General features: G+C 40.6%; 1 protein-coding gene across 2 annotated transcripts in view; it reads right to left on the reverse strand.

The window, feature by feature from the left end:
- Positions 1 to 14,038, reverse strand: part of stab2 (stabilin 2) — a 57,660-nt gene extending 43,622 nt beyond the window's left edge. Inside the window, exons 1-10 of one of the 2 annotated variants that reach the window (XM_080420660.1) lie at positions 13,749 to 14,038; positions 10,395 to 10,519; positions 9,681 to 9,796; positions 5,596 to 5,681; positions 5,059 to 5,125; positions 4,849 to 4,944; positions 4,247 to 4,369; positions 3,776 to 3,972; positions 2,413 to 2,540; positions 987 to 1,120 (exon numbers count right to left, since the gene is read on the reverse strand). In XM_080420660.1, coding sequence (XP_080276786.1) covers positions 987 to 1,120; positions 2,413 to 2,540; positions 3,776 to 3,972; positions 4,247 to 4,369; positions 4,849 to 4,944; positions 5,059 to 5,125; positions 5,596 to 5,681; positions 9,681 to 9,796; positions 10,395 to 10,519; positions 13,749 to 13,853 — 1,177 coding nt within the window. In that variant the 5' untranslated portion in view covers positions 13,854 to 14,038. Of the gene's footprint in view, positions 1 to 986; positions 1,121 to 2,412; positions 2,541 to 3,775; positions 3,973 to 4,246; positions 4,370 to 4,829; positions 4,945 to 5,058; positions 5,126 to 5,595; positions 5,682 to 9,680; positions 9,797 to 10,394; positions 10,520 to 13,748 lie in introns of those variants that run through there. The other variant, XM_080420661.1, reaches the window with a different exon arrangement.
- Between the last annotated feature and the right edge of the window lie 2,554 nt (positions 14,039 to 16,592).

The following is a 16,592-nucleotide window of genomic DNA, read 5'->3' on the forward strand; positions in this document are numbered from 1 at the left end:
TAAAAAAAAAATTAAGTCTTGAAATATTGCTTACATTTGTTTAAATAGCTTTATACCAAGTTATCCTTGCCTTCATGTACTATACTGTGTAACTACTTATAGCAAATGCAAAATTTGTATGGTTTTGTAAGCTAATTTTTCTAAGTTGCAAAGTGACACAGCTCTTGTTTACAGTTTAGATGTTTGATTGGTCATATTTGCTTTGGCAATGTATACGTATGTTTTCTTATGCCGATAAAGCACTTTTGAATTGAATTGAATTGTATTATAGCATATCGTCGCTGTCGGGTGGAAACCTTGTATGTCCAAAACCATTACTTTTCAAGAAATTGAAAAAAAAAATCCTGTGTTCCATGGATGCAGTGTAGTGTAGTGTAGTGTATTTAGTCACAAGCTCTAGTCTAGTTAATATTTTATGGTAAGTGATATGTTTTTGTTCAAATAAGTGTTAAATAGCTCTATATTCTGATACTAGTAATCCTTGTGTTTGTTCAGTAGCTCTCCCTGTCTCTTCAGCTCTTTAGTGAACAGAAAATACATTTTCAGGTCGGTTTATCAATTTTATCCAATTAGGAGAGAGAACTCACACCGGATACAGGATTAACAAGTGCAATTGGAAGTGATGACACAAAGAAATATGCAGACAAAACTGGAAGTGGAACACTATAACATTGAAGCTGATAAATGGGTACTACCTCCTGATTGGCTGAAATTGGCAAAATATTGGCAGAATACTGCTTCCACCTTTTAACAAAAAATATCGCTTACCCCACCTTTAACCACTTACAAAAATAGCGAAAATAGCTGATCTAATAGCAGATCTACACAATGCGCCGTGATGCAACGCATTGTGAGTTTTTTTTGCTACTTTTGTGTGACACTCTTGTATGACAAAGTAAGGCATTCATTTACACACAAAAAACAAGAAAAAGTTGAAATATGGATATGCCCAACAGAGACAATATATACAGTATAAAGGGTCCTACCAAAGAGGGTGATGGCACTGCTGAGCTGAGAGGTCCACTGTCCACCGGGCTCGGTGTTGAGCTCATTCAGCCTCTGCATGATGTTACCATAGCAAACCTTCCCATTACCAAGGTAACCTTGGTTGCAGGTGCACCTAAAAGAGAGAAAGAATTGATCATACTGTATGACACATTCATTTGTTAATGTTCACACACATGCACGTACGCACACACACGTAGTGGAGTAAAGTAACTAAGTACATTTACTTAAGTACTGTACTTAAGTACGAATTTGAGGTATTTGTACTTTAGTATTTCCAATTTCCAATACTTTTACTTCTACTCCTTTACATCTCGGATCCAAATATTGTACTTTTATTCACTACAATTAGTTGCTAGTTACTTTGTAGATTTTGATTATTATTACAAAACCTACATTATCCCTTCAGCCCTATTTAAACTTTGGCTATTTGAAAATAGCCGATCTACAAGCTCACAATGCGATGTGATGCATTGTGAGCATTGTAGATCTGCTATTTTCAAAAGATTTTTATATTTGAAAACTTGGGGGTGAATGGGACCTTCTGCATAATGAGTACTTTCTACTTTTGGTACTTTAAGTACATTTTGATAGCAACACTTTTATACTTTTACTCAAGTACATTTTGAATTCCGGACTTTTTTTGTAACAGAGTATTTCTATGTTGCAGTATTGATACTTTTACTTAAGTAAAACATTTGAGTACTTTTTCCACCACTGCACACACGCATGCATGCATGCATGCACACACACATACATTTGTATTACTATACAGTACTTGAGGATATCAACCTTTTAAGACAGTGATTTCATTTCAGAGTCATTTTTATCATTTTCTTTTGTCATTTTTAATCCTACGCCTAAATACAAAAATAGACGATCTACAACTTAACGCTTCGCAGAAGATCAGCTATTTTCGGTGCGCGACACCGGCACACAACTAAGTATCAGACACAACTCCAACCCCACCCCCACCTATCCCCCAAATATCTAACCCTGACATAAATCTTTTCCTAATTGTAAGCAAAACAACACAAATCTTCTTTAACCATAAAAGAAGCATTCCTACTAGAAAGTAGACCATGAAAATGGTACTAACAATGTCTATTTCTCAAATTCTACTGTACTTGTGGGGGACGTTTGGCCCTCACAAGTATAGTATAGCATAGTATAGGAATACACACGCATGCATCTAGATCTAGGCACGCACACACACACACAGGACACACACATGACTGACACACACACACACACACACACACACACACACACACACACACACACACACACACACACACACACACACACACACACACACACACACACACACACACACACACACACACACACACACACACACACACACACACACACACACACACACACACAAATCATAGAGCCACTGACTGTACTGTTCCTGGTTCCACGGTGGCACAGTTGGCGTTCTTGTGGCAGGAGTCAGGTCGACAGACGTCCTTGAGGCTGCACACCCCGTCCTTCATGTTGGCAAAGCCATAAAGGCACTCACAGTGCGACTATATGGATCAAAACATGAGCATTACACACACGGTCAGACTTACGGGACATTAACTATAGGGGTGCAACGGTTAATCGAACTAATCAATTTAATAGACTATAAAAAAGAAACAATAATCTGTGTCATTTCAACAATCATCTCTGTCATTTTAGATTTCTTTGGCTATTCAAAAATAGCAGATCTTTGCTTCTCGGGGTCCCTGGAACAAAATATTTTGAAATGGGCGTCCGCGGCCATTTGGGGGGTCCTTCACATGAAAAGGTCTACCAACATATGTTTTTTCAGAAAACGGTTAGGATTAAAAAATAGTTTTTTTATCAGCCTCAGGTCTTAATGGGTTAAAACTAGACCGGCCTACTCGGGAACGATGCAAGTCGGGAACGATGCAAAACGGTAATGTATGCCCCACCTGGTTATGCAATACTCATTATACCTGTTGTCAGAGTACCCGTTGTAACCGTCTACCTGTCTGTGTCTTTTTCCTTTTTTAATGCCCATATATGGAGATCCCTGATGTCATCAATATATGACCATAATATGGTGCATGCCCATCCATATAGGGGCATATGTGGGTTCTGTGGTTCTGAACAAAGTTCTGGGTCTCCATACTGTATATGCCTATATATGGGCGTATCAGTGAGATCGGTGGTTGTGGACAACGCCTATCTGACCGACTCGACGCCGGGCACGGCACTCGTTTGGGTCGTCGACTCGTGAGTGACGTGCATGCCGAGTTTGAAGTCGTGGGTCGGACGGTTCTCGAGATACGTGAACTACAGACATTTATTTGAAGATACTTGATTAATAATTTATCCCTATTTTGCACAACACTGTTTTGCGACAAAGTCTAAATAATGTTTCATGAATAAATGGTTAATCGATTTTTGTTGATACAAAATTTAAAAACATGGCATCTCGATTATACGATTAATCGAAATAGTAATCAATAGAAAAATCGCTAATAAAATAATGGATAGTTGCAGCCCTATTGTCAATGCTTACTAAACTTGTCTCACAAAGCAACCAATAAAAGTATCCACTTAACCACATGAACCTTGGCGACCCCATTCTGGGCATGTTAACCATATAGGCGAAATATAGCAGATCTACAAGCTCACAATGTGTCACTACGTGACATGTTGTAACCTTTCAATCAAATCACACAAAACACACACACATACATACTGTACACACTGTACATACATACATACATACACACACACACACACTCACTGTCCCCGGGCCGTCGTACAGACATTGCGTGGTGCCAGCTATGCATCCACCCATGTTGGCCTGGCATGGATCGATGGCCATGCACACATGCCCGTCCCCGCTGTACCCTTCAGCACAGGTGCACAGGTGCTGGTCGGGGCCAGTGTGGGCACAGGTAGCATGGGGGTGGCACATCTTCTTTAGGCAAGGGTTAATGGCTGAGGAAGACAAAAGTCGGTTCATTGATTAATTGACTTTATCAGATCATTCCAAGGACCACTTCACCTATTTCCTTCAGATAATTGGTGCTCACTAATGCTCATCATAATATGGCACCATTTCCGTCTACTCACTCTGTGTCTCAGAGGAGGGCTGTGGACAGTTCAGAAACCTAATTACCAGAGTGACGGCCAATTATATGAAGACAAGGTTGAAAATGGTCAAAGTGCTCATTTAACTAGAACATTGGTTGGTTTTGGTGATGAAACTCACATATGCATTGTGCTCCTGCGCTCTGGTAACCAGGCATACAGCTGCACACCAGCCTTCCTGTCATGGCCTCCTCCATACACCGAGAGTTGTCCTGGCAGCTCAGAGCAGCGCACTCAGGCATCTCTGGAGAGAAAGACCAGGTCTAAAAGGAACGTTCCATCTCATGCTATGGCTCCATTTAAAGCAGGTCAAGCCCGCCTTACACAATAGCACAAGGAGAAACTGTTTCCAGGAAGTATCAACATAAATGAACAGCAGCGCAATACGAAAACATCGTGCCACAGGACAATGGCAGTTGCATATCATTAATTAATTAATTAACGTATTAAATAATAAAATAAATAATCACGTATCAAAGTGATGAGGAATATAGACTTGAATTATTATAGGAAATTAGACGTATAATAATGTAAAGCGACTGCTGCATAAAAACTGAAACATTGCAGTATAAAACGGCACAATATTCAGGTATGTGAGAATGAAGCGTCAATATAAATTAACTCATGTGTTGTGAAACATGTTTCAAAGTGTTATTAAACAATTCTGCTGCTCGTTTAAATTCTTTGCGTACTTTCTCACTTACTTTTCTATTAACTTCTCACCTTGGTCACAGTTGGGGCCTTTGTACCCGGAGAAACAGGTGCATGTCCCGTCACCTTGCATGCCAGCGCTGCACAAACCATGCACACAAGTGCATACTAGTACACGATCATAGGATGGAGGGGAGAAAAGCACATACTGGTATATACAGTAAATATACAGTATGTTATATAATGTTTTCAGAGAAATGAAGAGAGGTACAGTATGTGTACCTGATTTACAGGTGAGTCCATATCTGTTAGCTACACAGTCCTCACATGCCGTTCCTGTATAGCCCTCCTGAATACACACACAAACGACACCATGCGCGCGCACACACACACACACACACACACACACACACACACACACACACACACACACACACACACACACACACACACACACACACACACACACACACACACACACACACACACACACACACACACACACGCATAAGTTAAATCATATTGTGCGATAGTGGAAAGGGGGACATTTTTATCATTCCATGTTTCCTATCGCAACATTCAATGCATAGGGAGATGGTGTTGCTGAGAAAAAGAAAACACCACAAACATATGGTATTCCACGTTTATGTACATCTTTACTTTGTTTTTATGTGTGTATCCATATGGTTTTCTTTTACATTTTATGTGTTTTAACCACATGATCCCTATAGCATCTCTATTCTGTGATGAACATTTTGGCGAGAATAGCAGATCTGCAAGCTCACAACGAGCTACGTTGTGAGGAGAACCTTACAGTACCTTACAGTTACAGGTTCCGTTGCCCCCCATTCCGTCGGAACACACTCCATTGTTGCTGCAGGGGTTGGCTGCGTGCTCTGGACACTCTGGAAAACATGCACATCATGTATGTTAAAAACTGAAAAAGCTTCATCTTATGGACACTTTTTTTGGATGTAATACTGTAATACTTTAATCGCTTTCAACCTGGTCTCCCTATTTTTGGCATGCAATTATAGGCGGGCATTTTACAATCATTTTATTTTAATCTCTTTTGTTCCCCCCAATGTTTTTGTTGTTGTTGCAAAAATAGCCAATCTACAAACTCACATTATGTGACGCACTATGAACTTGAAGATATGATATTTTCATTATGAATACAGGTGTGCCTTGAGATTTTGACTTGCCCCTTCTGCACAAAAGGTTTTAAAAACCACTGCACTGGACTGGAGGATAGGATCATGCACGTTTCATGGCTATCTGCCCATTAGCTTTGGAGATATCGTGTACAGTTGTTAATGTTGGCCTACGGGAGCCGCTAGAGGAAACGCCACTGGGTCACCAGAATCAGTAGGAGCAAATTCCATGGCATTCCAGCCAGAGTTTTTTTTAGATATGTTGTTTGGAACCAAAGAGTTGAACGGACAGATGGACATACAGACGGACAGATGGACATACAGACGGACAGACAGACTGGCCGATGGACATAGAACCGCCACTGCTTGAAGAGATTTTTACTTCCCTTCCTATCTTTTCTGTCCTGATTTGCCCTCTCTCCTGGTCCATCTCCTATCTGTCAACATAACCCTGGCTGGCATGAAAATATACAGAATGTGGAGATGAGATCGCTCTCTGTTCTCTGTCTTGCACGCACGTGCACACACACACACACACACACACACACACACACACACACACACACACACACACACACACACACACACACACACACACACACACACACACACACACACACACACACACACACACACACACACACACACACCAGTTTAGAGTAACTCTTAACCTTATCCAAAAGCAAACAGTCCCCAGTAGAAAGAGAGAGAAAGATAGAGAGATAATAAGATGAATGGAGATAATTAGAGAGAGTCCTACACATTCGCTGCTCTTCACTTCACTTGTGTGTGTGTTGGGAATACTGTATATTCTGTATGGTACGGTAAATGTAGAAAAACAGGAAATGTTCCGAACAGACCAGTAAGTGACATTTCCCTGGAAATGTAGACATTGCCCACCAGACCACATGTACAGGAAATGTGGGGGATATCAACACGCTGCTATCCCAATGTAGGTCTAATACGATTAGGATTTTAACTCAGCTGCAGAAAACAGTAAATGTTTTTCATAATTTTCTATAGGTTTAATGTTTACTTTCCTCCATAATAATGCTATGCACCTTGAGACAGGCTTCATAGCCTCTATATAAGCTCTCTATAAGTCAATGAAATTTAATATTATTATTGAACCAGATAGGGAAGGTTTAGCTAGTAATTGGCTATTACATTTAGTGAAAAGAGCAACTTGATCACTTAATCACTTTCAATATGGTGTCCCTATTTTGGGCATGTCATTATATTGTCAAAAATAGTCCAAATTAGTCAAAACACAAATAGCAGAACAACTGTACAGGCTCACAATGCATTTGGTCACCAAAACGCAATTGGTTCACGACGCGGTACGAGCTTGTACTGTAGATCTGCTACGTATCGCTTTTTTTTTTAATGAGGGCTTAAGTGGTTACGATTTAAGGCTCTAGATTGCAGGAAATGGCAGCTACAAAAACGATTGTGTTTCCCAGAGGAGGGCGTGCTAGCGCCACCTCCGGACCCCTGTGTGTCCGTCACATCTCAATCTTGCTCGCCCACTTTCAGTGTGTACCCCTGTATCATAATTATACAGTAAAACTGTAGTATATATATACAGCGTTAGCGATAGTGTTAAGAGAGAGAGAGAGAGAGAGAGAGAGAGAGAGAGAGAGAGAGAGAGAGAGAGAGAGAGAGAGAGAGAGAGAGAGAGAGAGAGAGAGAGAGGAAGCCTGATCTCCCTATCCCAGCAGCACTTTGGGTGTCAGCACATTCCTGGAGGACAGGGGACTGCGCTGACAGTAAGGAAGGGAAGGAAGTAAGTCCACCGTTTCCCCCCCAGCCACCCAGCAGCCAGGCAGGCCGGGGGTCTGCATCCGGGACCCACGGGCCCAGTGCTGGCTCTCAATGTGGTTCACCATGCATACAGGATGCCCACTGACACACTTGGACACCTCGGATGCACTTTCATCTGCAGCGCTGCTTAAATAGGCGTGTAAAATATGTTTTTGTAAAAAAGTCTAAAAGACGAAAAGTTAACGCTCCGTATTAGTTTGTTCAGTAGCAGGGGTCTCCTCGACTCTCCAGCTCTTTATCGTAAAGAAAATACATTTTCAGGTCATGATACCATTATTTTGAATAGAGAACCCCACAAAGATCATTTCCATTCCTATTCCAATTTTGAATGTCTCTTTCTGTTGTCGTTTTCATAAATTTCCCTTGTTTTACACAGGATACACTTATCCTGCATCCTGTGTGAGTTCTCTCTCCGGACAAACAAATGATACAATTGGTATACTGACCTGAAAATGTATTTTCTGTTTACAAAAGAGCAGGAGAGACGGGGAGACCCCTGTTACTGAACACACACTCTATAGCAACGATTGCTATGTGAATTTAGAGCTATCTATTTTGTTTTAAAATAGAAAGCACTTACAGTACGCTCCCGTTAATTACAGCTTACATAGTTAAAATCCTCAGTGTTCACTTAAAACTGAGGATTTTGTAACTCAGAGAGTGTACAAATGTACAGTTGAACTCTCTCTATGTTATCAATGGATAGACGGAGTGAACCACTAAGTGGAAAGTGAAACTGTTCCACGTGTCTGTAATGTTTTTCCTCCCCACAGAGGAGATTTCCTCCTCTGGTTTCTGTTCGGGGCAGCAAGCTGCAGTCACATCCGTCAACTTAGCACTTCCTATCAAAATATTCCCTCAGTGATTTATACTGTATTTATTAGATCCCCATTAGCCACTACTGTAACATCAGCTACTCAGGTCTCCACCGGCGTCACCAACAGCAGAAGTTACAACAATAACACACCATTCATACTAAAACAGACTCACCAATGGTTCTTTTTGATTACAAGAACTAAGCGAATCGTGCGGTGCAGTGCCGAGAAGCGTATTTCACGGGTTGTGGATTTGTTTCCACTATGCTACGGCTCGGTTTCTGAACCTAATTTGGGCCTTGCTCTGGAGGTGGTACTGTACTAACCATGAGTCCTGGGTATCCAGAACCCACTTACTACTAATACTTTAAAAAGAGTGAAAAGAAAATCGTATGATCGTCAAAAATAGTAAAAATAGTCGATCTATAAGCTCATAACTTGAGCGACAGTTTATTGTTAAAAGGTTAAACCTCTATATTCTGATAGTAATCATTGCTGTAGAGTGTTTGTTTAATAACAGGAGTCTTCCCGTCTCTCCACCTCTTTAATAAACAGAAAATAGGGCTGCCAATTTCAGCGAGAGTCCTAAGTTATCAGCTTAGATTTTATAGTGTTACAGTTCTGTTACACTAACACTTACCTTAACAAAACAATATGAACTACCTTTAATGTATTTGTTTTAGATGACATAATTCCCTGTTCAGGGGTGGTTGTGATGATAATGGAAACGGAAACAAAACAAACAAAACATCACAGAACTCCATGCGTTCTGGAAAGTTTCAGGTTATGGGAGGTTCTGTGTTACACCTCATAATACAATGTGATAGCTCTATATACAATTTTATCTCCAACATAATCGAGAGATCGTAATTGAGAATATCACAAAATAAAGACATGGGGCTTAAAGCTCTCTACTGTACATCTATATCACGTCTTCCGCACAGAAAGAAACAAATGAAATCACATAATGTTTGGTACCATTGTCTTGTATAAATAAATACAATTAGTACATGCACTTAAGTCTTCAGCTTGAAAGCTGAAAAAAAAAAGAGGTGTCTTAAAGGAAAGCAGGGTTTAAACAGATGTCTTTGTAAAGTGATGGTGTACTTACCAATGCAATCTGGGCCCCAGAACCCCGGACAGCATTGTTTCTCTTCCACCTCCTTGTAGCACTCAAAAGAGCATCCACTGATGCCTATTTGGAAGGACCCGGTTTTTATCACGTACCTGCGCACACACGCACACAATCGCACGCACAATCGCGCACACACACACACACACACACACACACACACACACACACACACACACACACACACACACACACACACACACACACACACACACACACACACACACACACACACACACACACACACACACGTTCAAGGCCCAAATGTCTTAATTATGTCTTAATTAACTCAAATCTTTGCTTCTGGGGGCTTCTGGGAACAACATATTTTGAGATAGGGGTCCGCAGCCAAATACATATAATTTTGGGGGTCCTTGATATGAAAAGGTTTGAGAACCACTGATTATAGCAACATACGTTTTTTCAAAAAAACTGTTAGGATTTAGAAGACATTTGTAGAATCCCCAGAAGCAAAGATTTAAGTAAAAAATATATATTCAAAGATTTGCACACATTTTCACGATTTAAAAAAAAATAGCAGATCTACAAGCTCGTAGCTTGTATATCTGCTATTTTTGAATAGCTAAAGAAATCTTAAAATGACACAGGTGCGTTCCCGGTCTTAATGGATTAAGGATCTATATTTATACTTTGACTCAAGTACTTTCTGTCTTCCGACTGAGGTCCACTCACTTGCAGTCCTTTGCGATGGAGCCTGGGCTCTGCTTGAAGCCAGAGCGACAGGGGATTAGGACACTGATGCTGCAGGAGTGACACTGCGTCCTGGTCCTCACCACCGTCGTGTTGGCGCACACGTTCTGTCAGCGAGAAATGCCTCACATCAGTTACCATTTAGGGATGCAACAGTTAAATCCAACCAATCGATTTGTTGTGGTAAATGATTATGAAAAATAATTAACGCTAGACATTAGAAATCCACATTTGGATTTTTTTGGACCACATTAAAACATGAAGGACAGCTAACCTTTGAAGCAGTTTAATACTTCAACACAATAAGGTAAACTGCTGCAGTCACAATCATTTTTTTGTTAATTATTAAGGGGGAAGGAAAGCATATCTTTGAGGGGGTTCCAGGGGGTCCCCAGCTAAATGATTCATAATCGATCCCTAGTTTGCGTATATGTCATCCTAGGCAAAGAAAATCATAATATACTTCCTTTCTTTAATAGTGAAAATAGCTGATTTACAAGCACACAACTAGAAAAGTATTGACTACTTTATATGCAATCACTTCACAAATGGACTTTTGGAGGGAGCTAAAAACAAAGCAATTATTTTTGGCATGTTGTTACATAAAAGGGCACTATGCTATACACTGTATAGCAGGGGTAGTCAACAGGCGGACCGCGGGACACCTCCCTGCGGACCCTGGGCAAATAATAGTGATTCTTGGAGGGGGTGTGAAAAAGTATTTGAATTGTTGTTCTGTTGTTTTCATGTTTATTTTCATGTTTGTTCTCATACTCTGCACCAGGCGTGGGAATCCCGAGGGGTACGGGGGATATTTGTCTCCCCCCCTAGCTTCAGATTTGGACCCCCCCCCTCCCCCCCCCCCAAGTCATGTAGAATAATAAAAATAAATGTTAAAATCATTAAAATACTTACTTAATAGAACCTGAAGCCACTTTGTGCATCGTAAGTAATTAATAATGAAGAATTAACATAACACAGTGTCAAATTAGCTAGATTAGAGGATTTGCGCCGCTGCTCTGCACCACAGTTTTACTAAGTTGGTTGGTTGGGAGGGGATCTGGACCTTTGCCTTATAGTCCATGAGCCAGAGCCCCAAAATTGAGCAATGATTATCGAAAGAGTGGGCAAAACCAAACCTATATTAAATTGTTCATAGGGTCAATACGAGTAAATAAATATATGATAACCTTTCCACAGGAGCAGCTTTTTCATGGTTATCACACATTTTGTTATTTTCCCCATACGTACATGACAGGTCAAAAAACGAAATAAAATAAAAAAGAGTTATCATAATGAAACTTCCTGAGTTGATTACTTACATGAAGACAATGATTTATCGTATTACAAGTTTTCTGAAATTGTATATTTAAATATGCAAATTAGGCATTAGGAAAATATGCCCACATTTGCATAACTTTCCAGAATCAACATTGGAACATTGGACAAAGCCAGAGTCAACATACTTATTTCATTTTGTTAAGATGTTGGAGTCAAAGGTTTTTAACGAGGGAATATTCAATATCTGGCTCAATTTTGGGGCTCTGGCTCATGGACTAAATGCCTAATTTGCATATTTAAATATACAATTTCAGAAAACTTGTAATACGATAAATCATTGTCTTCATGTAAGTAATCAACTCAGGAAGTTTCATTATGATAACTCCTTTTTAAATTTTGTCATTTTTTCACCTGTCTTGTACGTATGGGGAAAATAACAAAATGTGTGATAACCATGAAAAAGCTGCTCCTGTGGAGAGGTTATCATATATTTATTTACTCGTATTGACCCTATGAACAATTTAATATAGGTATGGTTTTGCCCACTCTTTCGATAATGAAATCTTGTCTGGCTCATGGACTATTATTCAAAAAATGTTTTTTGGACCTTCAAGATTTGTAGTTGAGTACCCCTGCTGTATAGCATACTGTAGGCTACACAAATAGTCCACTCTGCATGGAGAGATCATAACTTTTCAGTGTACTGGGAGGACATCAAAGACCACAGTGTTATTGACTTTGGCAAATGTTGCACTGAAGCAAAAATAAACAGGAAGAGACTAATTGCTTCTGTTGGGATCTGCCCAGTCAGTCCAGATCTACAGCACACAGCTTTCCATGGACTGACTGCAGTACACGATAAAATACTACCTCGAAATGACACAAAAACTAACCCTCAAACAGAGACAATGGCATATACTACCGTACATGCCACTATACAACTGTTAACAAATATAAGCCCTATTGTTCTTTTCAAGTAATAGAATTGCTATGATGACATGCCCAGGGTTGAAGTGGTTAATGAGCCGTGCACACCAAGCACCATAGCTATAACAATTTGGTTTTAAAAATCATTCTAAGTCAAGTGGATGGCAGAATCCACCACAACTGTAATGATGACAGTGGTGAACAATACAGAGTATTGTTATTATTGATATAGTGCTTGGTGTTGACGGCCCTTAACAATCCCTTGTACTACTGAGCAGTTTTGAGGCTTTCCTGCCAGATTAGATAGTATCATGCATGGAGAGAAACAGGATGATGAGAGGAGACGACATGTGATGATGGGACACGGGTCATGGGCTGGATCACAGGTCTGTGCGTACGCGATACGTCAACGCCACTTTCTGACTTTGACAGATGCTCAACATGTTGCAGAGAGGAGTAACATTAGGGTGACTATATTTAAAAATATATATAATAATGTGAGCTTGCAGCTCTGCTATTTCCGGAAAAGAAAATTGACTTTTGAATAGATTTTTTTATTTGATTTTCAACACGATAGACCATTGGTTCTGAAAGTGGGGTCCGGGGACCCCCAAGGAACCAAATGGACCCTTATGGGTCTGTAACTCAGAGAGTGTACACACTCTGAGAGTGTACAAATGGACCCTAACGGGTCCATTTGGTTCCATTTGTACACTCTCAGAGTTAAATTAACATTGATTTTACAATATAAATTGGGGTCCCAGAGATAGAAATGCCATTAGATGGGGGTCCGTAGCCTAATGCATGTCAAACTGGGGGTCCTGGTTTGACATGCATGGTTGAGAATCGAGCTGTAAAGATCTTCTCTTATGGGGGTCCCTTCCTGGCATATCTTTTTAAATGGGGGTCCGCGGACTAATAAGTGTCAAGTCGGGGTTCCTTGACATGAAAAAGTTTGAGAACCACTGCGATAGACATCTATGTAAGCACTCAAAACAATTAAATGTTGTTGTTATTGCAACTGTGGAGAAAACCGTGATAGTTTAGTGTTTTCGAGATATTTGTGTGAGTAAGAAGTGCGTCTCTTTGCCCCTACAGTGGTGACAAACAATGAATGAATGACCTTACCTGCCCTGATGCGACAGTGGCTCCAAGAGACAGCAGGCTGGTGTCCAGCAGGAACACTGTGAGTAGTGTGAAGCCCAAAGGCTGAAGATGACAGAAGGACCCCATAACTGTACCTTCTCCCCGTCTGTCTGTCTGTCTGTCTCTCCGCTGCGCTCTTCCAACCGTCTTTGTCTCCCCCTCCCTTTCTGTGTCCTGCAATGCCTATAGCGTTTGTTTCTGTGTGCTCCCACGGACGCTCACCAGTGGACTGTGTGACATCTGTCTTTGTCCAGCCGTCTTTTCACTGCCTTCACCTCATGTCCCCTCCCCTCTTGGATTCGACCCACGGCTCTGGAGGGGCACCTATGTGTGTGTGTGTGTCTGTGTGTGTGGGGGGGGGGGTTTCCCTTCCTCTTTTTGTCTCTCTCTACACAGCAGTTCCCAAAGATTTCTCCTTTAAACGTTTGGGAACCACTGCTCCAACACACACACACACACACACACACACACACACACACACACACACACACACACACACACACACACACACACACACACACACACACACACACACACACACACACACACACACACACGCACAGTACAGTACAGTGTTAATTTAACGCTGAGAGTGTTATACAGGGTTGGGTTTATCTTTTTAAACCATTGCACCATTACACAATTTGAATTTCATAATCACAAAAAAACTGAGTATTTCACCATGAGCAAAGAAAAATTAGATACTGTGTACCAAACTAAAACATCTCTCTGCCTCTCTCTCTCTCTCTCTCTCTTTCTCTCTCTCTCACACACACGTAGAGCAGTGGTTCCCAAACTTTTCAGCTCGAGACCCAAAAGAGAAAGTTGATGTCGTTCCGGGACCCAAACTAGTTTCAATAGCTCACATATGCGACGTGTTGTGAGCTTGTAGATCTGCTATTTTCACTACTTCTTTTCAGTCTTTTAATCTTTTGAAATAAGGGATAAGTACGCAACCCTTGAAAATGGGTCCACGACCCACTGTTTGGGAACCCGTGGCCTAGACTATGTCAGCAATGGGGAAAGAGAGGAACAGGTTGTATAATCTCAGTCAGGGTAATGGGGGTAATGGGGGGGGGGGGTTACAGGAGAATAGGAGGATATCCTGGACTGTAAATAAGATTCACCCTCTGCTGTCCCTCCACACACACACACACATGCACACACGCACTCTTCCTGACATTTTCTGCCATGTCATGACTTGCAGACGCAGCTCTTTCCCAGGACATGATGCGTGATGGTTGTCTTTGCTAGATAGAACAATCACTTTTTCTGCTGAACAAGGACAACACGCATTTCCAGGCATTGGGTTGTGCAAAGAATCATGGCTGAAAAATCAGGAGCTTGATTTTCAGTGTGTAAATATTTATGAATTGTGTTTACCTTACACCAGGTCTAACTTTAGCTAAATCACAAACAGTTAATTAAAATCAAACCCTACGGTTACTTCAGATTAAAAGCTAAGCAGTCACCTTGAAAACACTGTTGAAAGGAAAAACACCATCATCAATGAACTCTGAACACTGAATTCACTCTGAACACTGAAAAAAAGTGTTTTGTCACAGATGGATTCAGATGCTTTATTACCGTGAACCAATTGCTCCTTTAGAATTATTCTAGCATAGCACCCATTTTTGTTAATGATAACATAATTATGTTTTTCATAATCGTTAACCGAAGCTTATTAATGGTTCATCAACCATTAATCGATAAGAATAAAATGTAGGCTACTATTTATGATGGAGGAATGTCCCTCACTTAGGGTCCCAAATTAAAACCCACCAGTATTGCATTTGCAGTCAAAACACTGCTACAAGAACCCAAATGCAGGTAAATGTAATATTTGGTGAGTAAGTTTCCCTTAAGAAATACATCTTCCATCTTCATCCACTTCAAACACATCATAAGAGCTTGTGCTCTTATCATCCGGGTGCTCAAAACAAATGAAAGCAAAAACCTTTCATTCATACAAACATGTAAACACTTCACCTTGGCAGCCTGCCTCCAAAAATACACTTCCATGCCAATGCCCCGTGTACAGAACACATTGACATATCTACGTCCCATTTCCTTAATATCAAAATCTAAGCCTGTGCACTATAAAGGACTGGCACAGAAATTATCCTAGCGAACGCATAAATGCAGTATGAAGCAGGCCCTAAGTTACCATATTGGTAAGTTACCATAATGGACATATATGTCCGTTCTTGGTACCTACTGTATATAACACACAAAAAAACAGTGAAACGGTTAAGCATTAACATTTTGTTCATTTCTGTTGTCACTTGTCACAGTCTTGTGGCCCCCAACTTCAAGTCATTTTACAATTGTTGCCCCCTGTCTAATCTAGTTGAATACCCCTGCTGTACATGAAACAATAAAGTACTGTCGTAAGTATTTTTAATTGTCTCATGTTGTCGCAACCACTGCACAGCTACAGTGAACAAAGGGAAGTTGGAAAGATACTTTCGGAAAAACCACAAATCCTTTTGACTAGGAACTGAAATTTGACTAGGAACTGAAATTTCAACCATGTATCGTGCATGAAACTGGAGTGCTTTCATCAGTATTTTAAAAGTCCAATAAATGTTGGACTTTTTCATAATCTATCTGCCTTTATTTTTCTAAACTATTGTCTTATTCTGTTAGCATTATTTTAATTAGCAGTTTGTAATGAAATGTAAACGAAGTGGTGATTTATCTCGGGGCTAAAATCCTGCCCAATCCTGTTCTAGAGTATACAGGTCTAGGGGGCCGACCCGTGGGCAACCAGAAAGGACAACTTGGTTCAGCTTCTGAAATTCAGGGTCAGGCTCTGGAACAGTG

Source organism: Gymnoscopelus braueri (genome assembly GCF_963280865.1).
Source record: "Gymnoscopelus braueri genome assembly, chromosome: 23".
In the NCBI taxonomy this organism is placed as follows: Eukaryota; Metazoa; Chordata; class Actinopteri; order Myctophiformes; family Myctophidae; genus Gymnoscopelus; species Gymnoscopelus braueri.